General features: G+C 51.0%; 4 protein-coding genes across 9 annotated transcripts; 2 read left to right on the forward strand and 2 right to left on the reverse strand.

Moving 5' to 3' along the window:
- Positions 1–956: 956 nt before the first annotated feature.
- On the reverse strand, positions 957–3,658 carry H257_02190 (hypothetical protein). 6 transcript variants are annotated; one of them, XM_009825721.1, is made up of 8 exons: positions 3,309–3,658; positions 2,832–3,262; positions 2,744–2,789; positions 2,005–2,643; positions 1,880–1,954; positions 1,737–1,820; positions 1,486–1,689; positions 957–1,435 (listed from the first exon to the last, which is right to left on the reverse strand). In XM_009825721.1, the coding sequence occupies exons 1-8, from the start codon at positions 3,603–3,605 to the stop codon at positions 1,049–1,051; spliced, it is 2,163 nt and encodes a 720-aa protein (XP_009824023.1). In that variant the 5' UTR covers positions 3,606–3,658; the 3' UTR covers positions 957–1,048. The 6 variants fall into 6 exon arrangements, with proteins under 6 accessions (XP_009824023.1, XP_009824024.1, XP_009824026.1 ...); XM_009825722.1 differs by having other exon boundaries at positions 957–1,689; XM_009825724.1 differs by having other exon boundaries at positions 1,486–1,820.
- A 1,023-nt stretch (positions 3,659–4,681) lies between these two features.
- H257_02191 (hypothetical protein) lies at positions 4,682–8,301 on the reverse strand. The gene is made up of 6 exons (XM_009825727.1): positions 7,523–8,301; positions 7,307–7,403; positions 6,709–7,241; positions 6,246–6,370; positions 5,126–6,026; positions 4,682–5,063 (listed from the first exon to the last, which is right to left on the reverse strand). The coding sequence occupies exons 1-6, from the start codon at positions 8,282–8,284 to the stop codon at positions 4,728–4,730; spliced, it is 2,754 nt and encodes a 917-aa protein (XP_009824029.1). The 5' UTR covers positions 8,285–8,301; the 3' UTR covers positions 4,682–4,727.
- Positions 8,302–9,426: 1,125 nt separating this feature from the next.
- On the forward strand, positions 9,427–10,581 carry H257_02192 (hypothetical protein). The gene is made up of 3 exons (XM_009825728.1): positions 9,427–10,036; positions 10,105–10,189; positions 10,252–10,581. The coding sequence occupies exons 1-3, from the start codon at positions 9,457–9,459 to the stop codon at positions 10,520–10,522; spliced, it is 936 nt and encodes a 311-aa protein (XP_009824030.1). The 5' UTR covers positions 9,427–9,456; the 3' UTR covers positions 10,523–10,581.
- Positions 10,582–12,273: 1,692 nt separating this feature from the next.
- H257_02193 (hypothetical protein) lies at positions 12,274–13,252 on the forward strand (the record flags this gene model as incomplete). Its single annotated transcript, XM_009825729.1, has 3 exons — positions 12,274–12,766; positions 12,835–12,919; positions 12,982–13,252. 3 exons carry the CDS (start codon positions 12,274–12,276, stop codon positions 13,250–13,252), a joined length of 849 nt encoding a protein of 282 aa, XP_009824031.1.
- Positions 13,253–13,592: the final 340 nt, after the last annotated feature.

Consider the following 13,592-nt stretch of genomic DNA (forward strand, 5'->3'; position numbering starts at 1 on the left):
TACTTCGTGAAAATAATCGGTATTTGGGGCACAGGATCCATTGCCCCAACGAAGACAATTTACTTCCCAGGGTGTACGTACAGTAGCCCGCCCACAGTTTACAGTCAAGGAGCGCCGATTAATGCACCTCTGTAGAATTCACCAGACTGCCCTGTGTACTGCACTAAATTGGGCATCGCCTGAGGGCATAATAACGTTATCCATTTTGCGACTGATTTGTTGGACTGTGAATCATGATGTCATCATTTGCAGTACGCAATGTACCAACACTGCACGTCAAGGTCTCATTGTACAGACCTTAGACTAACGTTAGGTTTTACTAACGTTACGTATTAGCTCGAATATGGGTTGCAATAGTTTAGTCTCATTTCCAGGGAAGTCCTTGCAATTCAGTGACTTTCCATAATAACTTCAAAGGAATCTGCCTACCAAGTGACAACTGCCAGTCGCAATGCGTCACACCATGTCCTTGCCGAAAAAGTGCATGCGGTACAGCTCAAAATTCAAATACATCCATTGTTCACATTGCCTCAATGTCGAATGCGTCACATTAAAGGCAGACCTCCAAAACCGACCGCAGGTTTTTGTGGCGCAAAGCCCTACACGTGCGATGCCGTTCAATGATAGACCAGCGTAAGAGCCTTTGGGGCGCCTAAAACTTTTGTCAGCAGCCCTTATGTGTGGGGGGGGCTGCACGATCGGGACAACATCAACCGGTTAAATCCGTATAACAAATTTTAACCGGATTCCGGATAACTGTCCTACCATGTCCTACCATGCCATAATATTGGGAGAGGTATGAGAACACTCTATAAATACATACTCTGTATTTATAGAGTGTTCTCATACCTCTCCCAATTTCCATACTTTAAACAAGTCAAAACAAATGGGACATACAACATGTGCTACTATAATACAGTAGAGACGTCATACTAGTGTACGTAGTAATATAAGTACCATGGTATTAATACTTAGTAACGTTACTGTGTCGATTACACTATATCGGACGATGTCAACCCATGTGCAAATAAACGGTTGTATGTTTGGATTATGGGAGGGTGAAGTGTCCGATACGCGGGAAGGAGTCGGCCGTCTCGTCTTGGGGATATGTGTGTGGGTAGTCAAACTGAACGCACGTGACGTTGCTGTAGAACATGTACTCGATGGGAACGCTCGTGTCGTTGAATGATTGCCGGCAGTTGGCCGCCGACCCCGCGTCTCGCACATGTCCGGCGTTCTGTACAAACGAACGGTACTGCGCCGTGTTGTTCCGAGTGTTGAAGTCCCCCACGACCAACAACGGCCCATTTATGGGTCGACTAAGGATCGTGCGCGCTACAACGTCCAGCTGCGTCTGCTTTTCAGACATGCCGTCGTTGCCTAGGTGGACATTCACCACCGTCACCGCCGTGCCATGGACGTCGACAGCCACCATCTAGCGTTTGGCATTCTTTGAATAGAACTCAATGGCCATGTCGACTGTACCTGCATGCATGCATTTTCTCCGCGAGGCGACGGCAATATCACGCCAGTACTTTGGGCTTCGACAATCGGAAACACAGACAGAAACGTGCACCCGAACGAGTCCTCGACGGTCCGGGGGTGGGCGTAGCTGTACATGCCAAGCTCCTGCGCGAGGAAATCCGTCATGTCGATGGCCCCACTGCCCGCTTGCATCGTGTCCGACTCCTATGCCCCACCTCACCATGATGTATCATTTCAAGAACGTACCGTACCTGCAACGCCACCATATGGGGCTCGTAATCTTGGATCGCGGTGAGAATCGGTTGGAAGTTGGTCAGCCCGGCGCGGTTAAACCCCTATAACGAAGACATTAGTCCAAGTTGTTTGGTTGCAAAAATGTTAACAATGCGCGCACTTGGTACACGTTGAAGCTAAACACTCGAAAGTCCGACGGCACGCCCAGCAGCGTGTTGGAGGGAGAGACTTGCCCCTGTAGCAACAGAGATGTGAGAAAAGTGCATGAAAACATGTGCGGCATACCGAGGAGTGGTTTATGACCAGGCGGACAATGGCGACGGGACACAGCACCCCAACGAGTAGCCCTGTGACCACGACCGCTCTCAATGCGTGCATGGACGTCCAGCGCACGAAGCGACAGTGGCGGCGGTGTCGAGACCGAATCAGTGTCAAGGCGTTAGCTGCACTGAGCAGCAACCCCACTGCGAGCAGGAGGGGGTACCGTTGGCCTCGTAGGAACCGCAATTCGTCGGGAAGGTAGTCGTAGCACGTTAAGATGATTGTAAGCGCCGTGAGCAAAATGTACGCCAGCGTGCCCAGACAAGTCGTGACGCAGAGGCCAGTGGACATTGACCCCGACGATGGACTGGCATGGGTCTGCAACGAGTCGGCGGAATGGGCCCGTCCGGTGTGCGGGGAAGGCGTGGACTTGTCATTTGGTAGTACGCTCCCAGACATGACAGTCGCCGATACCAGTTGCGTGGCCGATACGTTCGACGCTAATGGGGCGTAGCCGATAGGGGGCACGAGGTCGATCCAAAGCGATGGCAACGCCATAGCCATGCACGCCGAGCCCACAAGTTGGACATCCACTTTAGCTGTCGAGCAAAAGCACAAAAGGCCTGTGGTCCACACAATTGACATGACGAATCGCGGGAGCACCTACAACTCAACACTATCAATTGACCTGCCAAACCCAACCAGTTGGACATGGGCAACGAGTCACACAATGGCAATCTCATTCCAATATGAGGGGGCTTACTTGGGGAACTACTGCGCCTGTCGAGTATGCTAATAGCACGAGCCAACTACCAAAACGCTATCAAAAGAAATAAGTAGGGACGGGGTACCTATACTCGGTGGACACACCGAGCCACCTTGAAACGGCAGTGGGGGCGCCAAATACCCATTGAGTCACGAACACGACCAACGGAATGCTTGTGATGGAGCCGACGGAGCGCCACCAAGCATGCCGCGTCGACACGGGCGAGGCGAGAAGGGGGTGAGGGCGGTAGTAGAACAGGTAGACACATGCCAGCGCTACTGGCAGCTGGCACACGACCACCGTGACGAGGGCGTCGGCTAGGCCCGGGACAACGGGGTTGAGCGACTTGTTGCCCCAGCGCAGTGCTAACGTGACGAAGTTGGCGAGCATGAGGCCAGTGACCGACAACGTCGCTGCAGTGACCGATCCGTCGGACGAAAGTGCCTTCAAGTGACGTGCAAAAGACCACAAGGACAACCTGGCGGCGGTGACAAGGACAAGACCGATGCAGCACATCTAGCAGAAGGATGGTTCATGCGAGAGAGGGATTGCCATGATGTACCACGAGGTGAAAGGTCGTGTCAATGTGAAAGCGAACAAAGAGGCAGAGGAGGCCCATGGCATCTAGGACACTGCCGTACTGCGCTGCAGCGAGGCGGAGCTTGTGGTTCACGAGAATGAGAGGTAGAAGGAAGAGCAACCCGAGGAACGCGAGCTTGGACGACAAGTTCATTTCTTGGAGGCAGAACCAATACACGTCTCGCGGAAGTTGGTCGATCAACGCCCAAAACACGACACCAGTCGCCGTGTGCGCCGCGAGCATCCCCACCAACCGGTTCCAGGGCAGCTCCGACGACATGTCCTCCCCTGCTTATTCTTGGCGCAAAATCGAATGCCGGTGGAGCTAAACTTACCTCCATCGTGTGACATTTTACCTCCTCCTGACCGTTACAGAATCTGCCTGCAGTAACCGTCACTCCAAGTGCAATTTGGAATGTAAAGCGACGGTGGAAACCTATGAACCCCTGCATAGGACTGTTTATGGCAGTGTGCAGGAACAGCATCGAGACATGGATAGCCCAAGCTTGATCACGTCACACACCCCACAGACACTCGGAATGCTCCTAAGGTCCGGCAAGGTAATAAATACCAGACTCACTATTTTGGCGTCCGCATGACAGCGCAAGATATGTTTCAACTTTCGCCTCAACGTCAAACAAGCGGCATCGCAACCACCCATCATCATGCATGACTTATTCCGTGGTCATAAAGCAAACGGCGACAAGTTGTTGGACACGTTTGAATTAACGTTATACGAAATCCTGCATTCTACTATTAATAGTAACTAACGTAGGGCACCAGTCATCGGCGATGCTGTCATCAAATTAGCTATCAAAGGAATATGTGTTTAGAATGGGTATTAATTGATACAGTAACGATTTCTGTATGATCAACACAAAATTGACTGGTCCAACCTCTAATTTATAAGGGGCACTAAGTTTTGAAGAACTACATTTTGACCGATAAGAGGTATTCGGGCATTTCGATTGGCTTACAACAGTGCCGCCGATGCCTGGTGTCTTTGCCGCGAACTAGGGTATTCAATACATTGCACTAGTCTAAAACGTATGCCGATGACTGGTGCCCTACGAAAAACGCTACTTTTGAAAATCCTTACTGCTCGTGTTTACTATTGAAATGGATATCCTTTGAACCTCAATTCATGAGCTGAATCTTGCGGTTATTTTGATATTTGTATCACCTCAATATGTGTTGTAACGTTAGTCACAAGAAATCGACGAACAAAGTAAGCAAAGAGCGATGCTGATGACTGGTGCCCCACGTTACTACTTTTAGTAATCATTATTGGTGACAAATCAACAGTATACTTTATCGGTCATGGTGGCAAATGTATCCTTTTGCCGCTGGAAAGTGCGTCGAGGGATGTGTGTATGTATGTATACATACATGTTGAACGTTATCACAGAGAGGGGTACAAACCACCTCCTCCAATGTCGACGACGGGGCTACTACTAGCACTACCACTCGACGACGGGTTGGCAATCGCGGCATCTGTGGCAATGGCTGCAAAAAAGTCGACCAGCGCGTCCTTGCCCGTGCGGAGGTTGCGCAGTCGGATGCGCTCGTTCTGAAGATGTGCGCGGTCCGACGCCTGTCCCATGGGGAAATGCATCACGGGCGCCTGCAGAGTTGTCTTTAGGAACATGGTGATCTGGGACGACCCGCCTTCCCGCACCATCATGGGCTTCTTCTTCCAGTGCTTTTCCAACGCTCGCTCCGCCGCCTTGTAGTAGCTCTACCAATCACACACCACAGAGCAAATTCAACTCACCATGTCACATATATCGCAGTACGTACGCTGTCGAGGTCGCCAAGCCACCACGGCACATTCGCCTTGACGTGCAAACTGAGCGTGTTGCTTGATCCGAGCAAGCCAAACTGCGCCCGGATATGGGCCAACACCAGCGCCTCCATTTCCTCGGGACTCTGGTCCGGCACGGTGCGCAGCGTCAGCTCCGTGCAAGCCGCCCGCGGGATGATGCTGCTGTTGTCGATGCTGCCCTTGATCGCCGACACGGACGCCGACGGAAACCGCCATCGGTTCATGAGCACATTCACGGACGGGTTGGCGGTCGCGGTCGCCAGGAACGGCGGCAAGAGGTCGCGTACCCCAAGTGTCTGCCGGTAAGTATCCACGTCGAAATCCGACAGAGTGTGGTGAAACAAGGCGAGCTCTTCGGGGGTGACCCGCCGGACATCGTCGTAGAACCCCGCGTCTGTGAACCGGCCGGTACGCGGGTCCAGGATGCCATTGAGCAGCGCCACAATATCAAGCATGGGCTGGCGGATGGCGCCGCCGTCGACGCCGGCGTGCACGTCCACGGCGGGTCCGTCGACTTGGATTTCGATCTCCAAGCATCCACGCATGCCGTACGTAAGGCACGGGGTGTGGTCGCCGAGCCAATAATTGTTGGAGATGAAGATCAAATCCACGGGGGAAAAGTAACTCAGGTGGTCCTCCACGGCCTCCTTGAACCCCTGCGCCTGGTTTTCGCCTTCCCCTTGATACAAGAACATAAAGTTGGGCACCGACGCCACCCCGTCGGCCGACGACAGCAGCTCGCGGATCGCAAACAGTGTCGCAATGATCGGTCCCTTGTCGTCGGTCGTCCCGCGGCCGTACAAGTACCCGTTTTGGCCGGTGAGGAGGAATGGATTCGTATCCCATCCGTCTTCCAACGCCGCCGGTTGCACGTCGCTACAGCACCATGTCACATGGTCAAGGATATTTGGAAATATACTCATACATAATATACAAACACTGGAATCGTCGGCCATTGTGTCCTGGAATAGAGAACAGTATTCAACGACGATTTAGTAGAACCATACTCAAGTCAAATCAGAAAACCAACTCGTGTGACGACATATATATATATATATATGCTTGATTTATAGAAACCGATCGACGACGACGTACTAGTGGCCACAGATCAACACGGTGGGCTTGGTAGGGTCGTGGATGAGTTTGCCAATGACAATCGGGTTGATTCCTGGGCCACAGTGCACCACTCGGCACTCGGCGCCCAATTGTCGCAGCAAGTTCTACAGCCACAATCAAATTATTATGTATACTATAATAATCATACAAAATATATTATTATAAAAAATATTTTTATAAACAGGATGGAAAACAAAATCATGTGTATTAACACTGTAAAAACAAATCTCATGTGTATTAAAAATCAATAATATATATATATATATATATAATATAATATAATATAAATATAAATATATTATCCAAACAACAAAATATTCAAAAACGGTGGTATTACAACCAAATCATGTTTCGTACAAAAATACCGTTCACCCTTTTCGTTCAATGCAACTCCAGATGGTTCACCAACACATCACAAACATAAAGAGCAAATGGTAGGTACCTTGAGAAACTTGGCGCCGAGCCAGCACTCGTCAATCATGGTCGGGTCGACGCTCACGGTTTGAATCGCGACAAACTTGCGCAGGAGATGGATCAGGGACGCGTCGGACGTTTGCTTGTTGGACGTGGCCAGCAGCGTCGCATCCATTTTGAACTTGTGATTGCTGGTGCTACCGTCGTCGTGATGACCACCAGCCAAGCGCCCCGACGACGACGACGTCGAGCTGGTGCTGGTCATGTTGGTGATAAAGTCCATATCCCATACGCGCACGGTGCTGTCTTCGGACGCGCTAAAGACAAACATGTCTGTGCTCAATATGCCGCTGACGCCGCCGTGATGGCCGTTCAATGTGTGGACACATGCTAGGGACTGCGTGTTCCAGATGCGCACAGTGTCGTCGGCCGACCCCGAGCAGATGCGGTTCTTGTCCTTGAGCGAACAAATGCTCAGCACCGCCGCCGTGTGCCCCTTGAGGATGCCGTTGCATCGCATGCTGTCGATGTCCCAGCAACCGATCGTCTTGTCTTGAGATGCTAGAGGTATACACGTGTGACGAGGTGTGACCTGTGACGTGGTGCAACAAGAGAGAGACACACACCTGAAAACAGACTGTGGCCCACCGATACAATGTCTAGCACGCTGCCGCGGTGCCCATGCAGCGATGTGATAAACGTCATCGCAGGCAACTCCCAGCACTACAATACACAAGATATGAATAGATAAATAGATGATACATGAACAACACAACGTCGTCTATCGCAGAGAGAGTGGACGAGATGGAAGGAGAGGGGAGCTAGCTACAATTGGTACCTACCCCAATGGTGGAATCGCTAGAGCAACTGAACAACAGGTTCCGATTCGACTTGTCCGAGTACAAGTGGATGCCGTACACGTAGCCATGGTGGTTGGACACGAGCGTCCATTTCTCGAGGGGCGCTAGCACGTGCGCCGCCGCGGAGGAAGATGAGATGGACGCCATCTTCACGTGCGTGTCTTGGCACGCCATGAAGAGCGTGTCGTTTGTGGCCGTGAGGCTGAGGATGTGCCCGTTGAACCCGTTGATCACCTGGACGCATTGGAAGTCATGCTTGCCGTCCCAGACGCGGAGACTTTGGTCGGCCGAGCTCGAGATGAGTGTGTGGGTGTCAGGTACGACTTCGAGCGCGATAATGGAGCGCGTGTGGCCTTCTAGTGAGTACGCGGGGGAGAATTCGTCGAGTTCCCAGATCACAATCAAGTTGTCTTGGGTGCCTGCGCACAGTCGTTGAGGGTTTCGAAGCAGGGCAAGCGCCGAGATGGACGCTTTGTGGCGGAACGTCATGAACGAGTTGTTCGTGTCCAGCAGCCCTTGCGACGAGTGCACGGCTGGGATGCCCTTGGCGGCCTTGGCATCCTTGGACGACGGCGTATCGTACATGAGCACTTGATGTGTGTGGTCTCTCTCTTCCGCGTCGGTGGGCATGAGTCGGGTCGTCGAGTGCCTTCGGCTTGGTCGTCGTTTCATGGCAGCGGCAGCAGCGTCGGAAGTACTTGTGCTGTCCGCTGATGTTGAACTTGCATGTTCGTGGTGGTGCATTGGATCGGGGATGTTTCAAATACTACTGTACATTGTTGTGGACATTTATAATCCGCGGCGTGTAAAATACATACAACGACCGTATGCAACCGACATGTTTTTATTATAATATGTGTGTTGTTACACATTGCTGTTTCCAATTTCACTTGGCGTTTGTATCGGTGTCGAGCTGGCCACTGGACCAATCACAGCCGCGGACCCTACGACGTGCCAATTGGTTGGCAAATTGCAAGCCGCCCCCCACCCACGTCGACGGCGCCATAAAAAAAGTGCGACGAAAGCGGGAGCACAGAACGATCTGATGGTTACTCCCATGGCGCCTTTGCGAACGTTAGCAGGGGGGCAGGATGGTACGCACTGAATGGCACTGACCATCTTGCCTTCGTGACAAGTGGCGTGGGTTGAAAGGAGGGGGCACGGAGGTTCCATAGTTTGTTCAGAGCGAGTCACGATTCGTGCCTGGTATACGTGGTAGTAGTTAGTATAGGCCTTGGGGCCTGAGGTACATACATATAGGCTACAGAAGGTCAACTACTGTACGGACCTCCAAGATACATCTATGAGTGTGTGCCCCTTCAGGATACAGCAGCTCATCGACCCAACAAATCACCACCGTTTATATATGCAATAATAATATTATGAACGAATATCGTGGTCATCAACTGGAACTGTTTTGACGATATTTTGTGTCATGATATTGCCAGCACAATGGTGTGCAATTGTGTTCCAACTTGAGGCGATCCTTGACAGCCAAGTTTGAGCGTCTTGGATTCGCGCACCACAAGGCTAGAAAATACTACGTACAAGTACTACGGTAGTAGTATTTCCTTATTACCCTTTGAATGGAATCAACTTGATATTTTGATTCACATTGGCAAGGCCAAGCCCTACAGTAACGTTATTTTGCAATGCTGGTGCTTGTTAAAAACTCTGGGCGAAGCCATGATGCTCTCAGCTGCACTTATCCCCCCCCAAGCATGAGAATAGTCCTTTCATCGGTGGGCACGTCTCTAACGGTGCCACGCGTCGACCGTTTCATCGAACATCAAAACTCACGAATTCTCGTGATGCCATTGGCCACAAATCTACCTTTTTCAGCAATTCTTTTAACGTTTTCATGAAAATTCATTGGCAGATTGTCAGCCAGTACGAGCTATAACCTGTCAACGACCATGGGAGGGGCGGGTGTGTACTTGGCGAGCGCGAGCATCTTTGTGGCGGCTGCGGCCTACTTTGTTCAGCAATGGAGCCTTCCACTGTGGCAAGCCTCTCTCTACGCGATGCTTCTCGCGTACCTTCCTTCGTACCTGGACACGTGTCCTACGACTCATCGCGGTCGGTACTGGCCGTGGATGGCCGCGCGCGACTTGAGGTGGCTGTCTCCGTTCGTAAAGAAAGCGGAGCTGCACTTTGAAACGCCTTTGACCAAGGGCACGCAGTACCTCTTTGCAGTCCATCCCCATGGCGTCGCTTCGTGGCACCACGGCGTCGTCCTCTTAGCGAACACGTCGACGCCTCCGTTCAACGACATTGTTCCTGGCGACCAGCGACGTCACTTGGGCGCGTCCGTCGTCTTCCGCATCCCACTCTGGCGCGAGTTCATGTTGTACTTCGGTGTGGTGGACGCGTCCAAGCATGTCGCACATGCTGTGCTCAAATCTGGCAAGACTCTCGTCATCATGGTCGGAGGGGTCATCGAGCAAATGATGGCCAAGCGCGGCGAGCATTTGATTTACGTCAAACATCGCAAAGGTATTCCTATCATCAGGGCTAGATTCCATGTACTACCCCTCCTATACGATGCTGACGATATGGCCAAGGCCACTGCAAACTGGCGATTCAACATGGCACTGCTGTCGTCCCAGTGTATTGCTTTGGGGAAACAGACATGTTTGAGACCTCCACGTAAGAAACACCTCAAGTATGGTCGGCTGTGTAGTATCACTCACGCATTGGACTGAATTTAGGTTTCTGCTGCCGTTTCGGCAATGGGTGGCCAAAAAGTTCAGCGTGGCGCTGCCGATTTGCTGGGGGCCGTACTGGTGGTGCCCCATCTACCCGTTCGACGTTGAGTATCACCACGTGTTTGGCAACCCCATTCCCACGACCAAGACCGACCACCCCACGCAAGAAGACATCGATCGCGTCCATAAGCAGTACGTCGCCGAGCTCGAGCGCATTTTCGAAAAGTACAAGGCGCAGTTTGGCTACCCCGAAGCGACGCTGCACGTTTGTTAAACGAGAGCAATATGAACAAATACTACATAGTACTACTACCTACTAGGGCAATACAGTTCAAACTGGATGGTTCAGCCACCCAGCCACAAGACGACTGTGTGCGTCACAATCCGCATCGTACAGTAGTAACAAGTTAATGTGTTAGTAGTGTTGGTAGGGTGTTTGGAATAGTATGTGCCCCCTTGCACCCAAGGAGCTTGACATTGGTCACAGTGTCGATTTGTACGGCATTTCTATCCTCCACAGCCAACATGCACATGAACGCGGTGGTGGTGCTGTGGGCGGAATCCACTTCTCAATGCGTGTTTGGTGGCGTATGCCGCAACGTCTTTTAAACTGAGAATGGAGCAGTTGGTTGCTCGTGCACTACCCGTCGCTCGGCAGGTGATGGTCAACTGGCTCAGTGAACATGGCTCAGTGGACTCGCTCATCGCCTACTGCGAAGTGCCACCTCTGAGCCCGAGCAACATGTACACGACGATTCCCATCCAGACGGCGATCGCAGACCAAGGCAAGGGTAGGTCAAGCGCGAGCTCCTCATTTTCATATCTATCCACCCGAACACGCACCATCTGAACAAAATTACCGCAACTTCAAGTAATAATAGGTACCGAATGATATTTTTGTAACGTAAAAAACCAATTTAAGATAACTTTTTTGGAGGCGTCGGAGTAGAATGGACATAACTTTTGACAGTGACAGTGAGTCCGTTACGATATTTGAGTTTTCAATAGTGATTCCAATAGACAAGACGCGCCCCTTTCAGTTCATAATCGAATCATCAGTTTAGGCGATGAACTTCACAGATAAATTTGTTACTTTCTAAGCATTTGTACTCACATTTTGATAACCAATTTAGGATAACTTTTTTTATCTTAAAGTATGTATGTGTTTGAGCATTGAAATTCTGTGTTTAGGGTAAGCGGTTACAACAGGTTGAATATAATTTATACAAGGGTACTGTTTTATAGAGTTAAATTTCTGTTGTGAATGGATGTCCACCGAGTTTAACACTCGACAAAACCTCAGATCCAACCCAATGTGGCCCGTGTCGACTAGGGAACTTCAACCCAATCTTGAATTACTATTACCAATGGCTTCTACGCCGTTTTTGCATTTCATTCACGTGACGGAATGGCTAGCATTATATGATAGAGGTTTTGACTCGAACAAATAACGAGGTGTGATTGGGCAATACAAAGTTATCCTAAATTGGTTAAGTTATCTTAAATTGGTTTTTTACGTTATTGTGAATTTGAGGTGTGTACGAAAAATCGACACGCATTCCTAAATGGAGTGTAGGTAGACAAATCCTTTGAAGCTTGTATACAGTAAACTACTAGTATGGTATATGAGCGCCGCCATGTCGTCGGTCAGGAGCGAGAAGCCCGCGTTGCGCGGCTGGCCCGTCTTGAGCTTCTGCCAAATAACCACAAGTTGGCGTGGAACGCCAGCCAGCACCCACGTCGTCCCGTCCAGTAGAACTCGTGGATGGCCGGTAATGCCACGATTGTTGTTTCGTCAACCGTTTTATCCAAAATGGGCGAATTGAGGTGATGCTATTGGCCAAAAACATCTTATTTTAGAGGTTTAGTTATGTTTTCATCAATTATCCAATGTCGATTCCTGGGCGGTGGAATTTCCTTCAAACCTATCGACCACCATGCGAGCGGCGACTGTGTACGTGGAGAGCGCGGGCATCTTTGTGTGTGGCTGCAGCGGCCTACTTTGTTCAGCAATGGAGCCTTCCGATGTGGCAGGCCGCTCTCTACGCGGTGCTTCTCGCGTACCTTCCTTCGTACCTGGACACGTGTCCTACGACCCATCGCGGTCGGTACTGGCCGTGGTTTGCCACACGCGACTGGAGGTGGCTGTCCCCATTCGTCAAGAAAGCGGAGCTGCACTTTGAAACACCTTTGACCAAGGGCACGCAGTACCTCTTTGCAGTCCATCCCCATGGCGTCGCTTCGTGGCACCACGGCGTCCTCCTGGGAAATACGTCAACGCCTCCATTCAGCGACTTTGTGCCTGGCGACCAGCGCCGTCACTTGGGCGCGTCCGTCGTCTTCCGCATCCCACTATGGCGCGAGTTCATGTTGTACTTCGGCGTGGTGGACGCGTCCAAGCATGTCGCACATGCTGTCCTCAAATCTGGCAAGACCCTCGTCATCTTGGTCGGGGGGGTCATCGAGCAAATGATGGCCAAGCGCGGCGAGCATTTGATTTACGTCAAACATCGCAAAGGTATTCCTATCATCAGGGCTAGATTCCATGTACTACCCCTCCTATACGATGCTGACGATATGGCCAAGGCCACTGCAAACTGGCGATTCAACATGGCACTGCTGTCGTCCCAGTGTATTGCTTTGGGGAAACAGACATGTTTGAGACCTCCACGTAAGAAACACCTCAAGTATGGTCGGCTGTGTAGTATCACTCACGCATTGGACTGAATTTAGGTTTCTGCTGCCGTTTCGGCAATGGGTGGCCAAAAAGTTCAGCGTGGCGCTGCCGATTTGCTGGGGGCCGTACTGGTGGTGCCCCATCTACCCGTTCGACGTTGAGTATCACCACGTGTTTGGCAACCCCATTCCCACGACCAAGACCGACCACCCCACGCAAGAAGACATCGATCGCGTTCACAAGCAGTACGTCGCCGAGCTCGAGCGCATTTTCGAAAAGTACAAGGCGCAGTTTGGCTACCCCGAAGCGACGCTGCACGTTTGTTAAACGAGAGCAAGAACAACTTAGTACAATGTAGTAATATTAGGTATCTGTAGTGCAAACTGGATAGGTGGCCTCATCACACAAACGCTCCATAGGCATTGCAGCAATTGCTTAGTAGCTATGATGGTGATTTGCAGAAGGCGAGGAAGTCTAATTGTTGATACATCTGTGTATCTGCCAAATGATATACAACCACCGAGGATGGGGGATAGCCCACGTGAGTACTTGGTGCATAAGTATAGCCAGGATATGGATAATTACCTACCCCGGAAGCGGGCTGCTGGAACGGTCGGGGGACGATGCGGAACAACAATTTGGTGGTTGACTGAGGCGGCTTTGGTTC

The sequence above is a fragment of the Aphanomyces astaci genome (assembly GCF_000520075.1).
Source record: "Aphanomyces astaci strain APO3 unplaced genomic scaffold supercont1.3, whole genome shotgun sequence".
NCBI classification, from domain to species: domain Eukaryota; phylum Oomycota; class Saprolegniomycetes; order Saprolegniales; family Verrucalvaceae; genus Aphanomyces; species Aphanomyces astaci.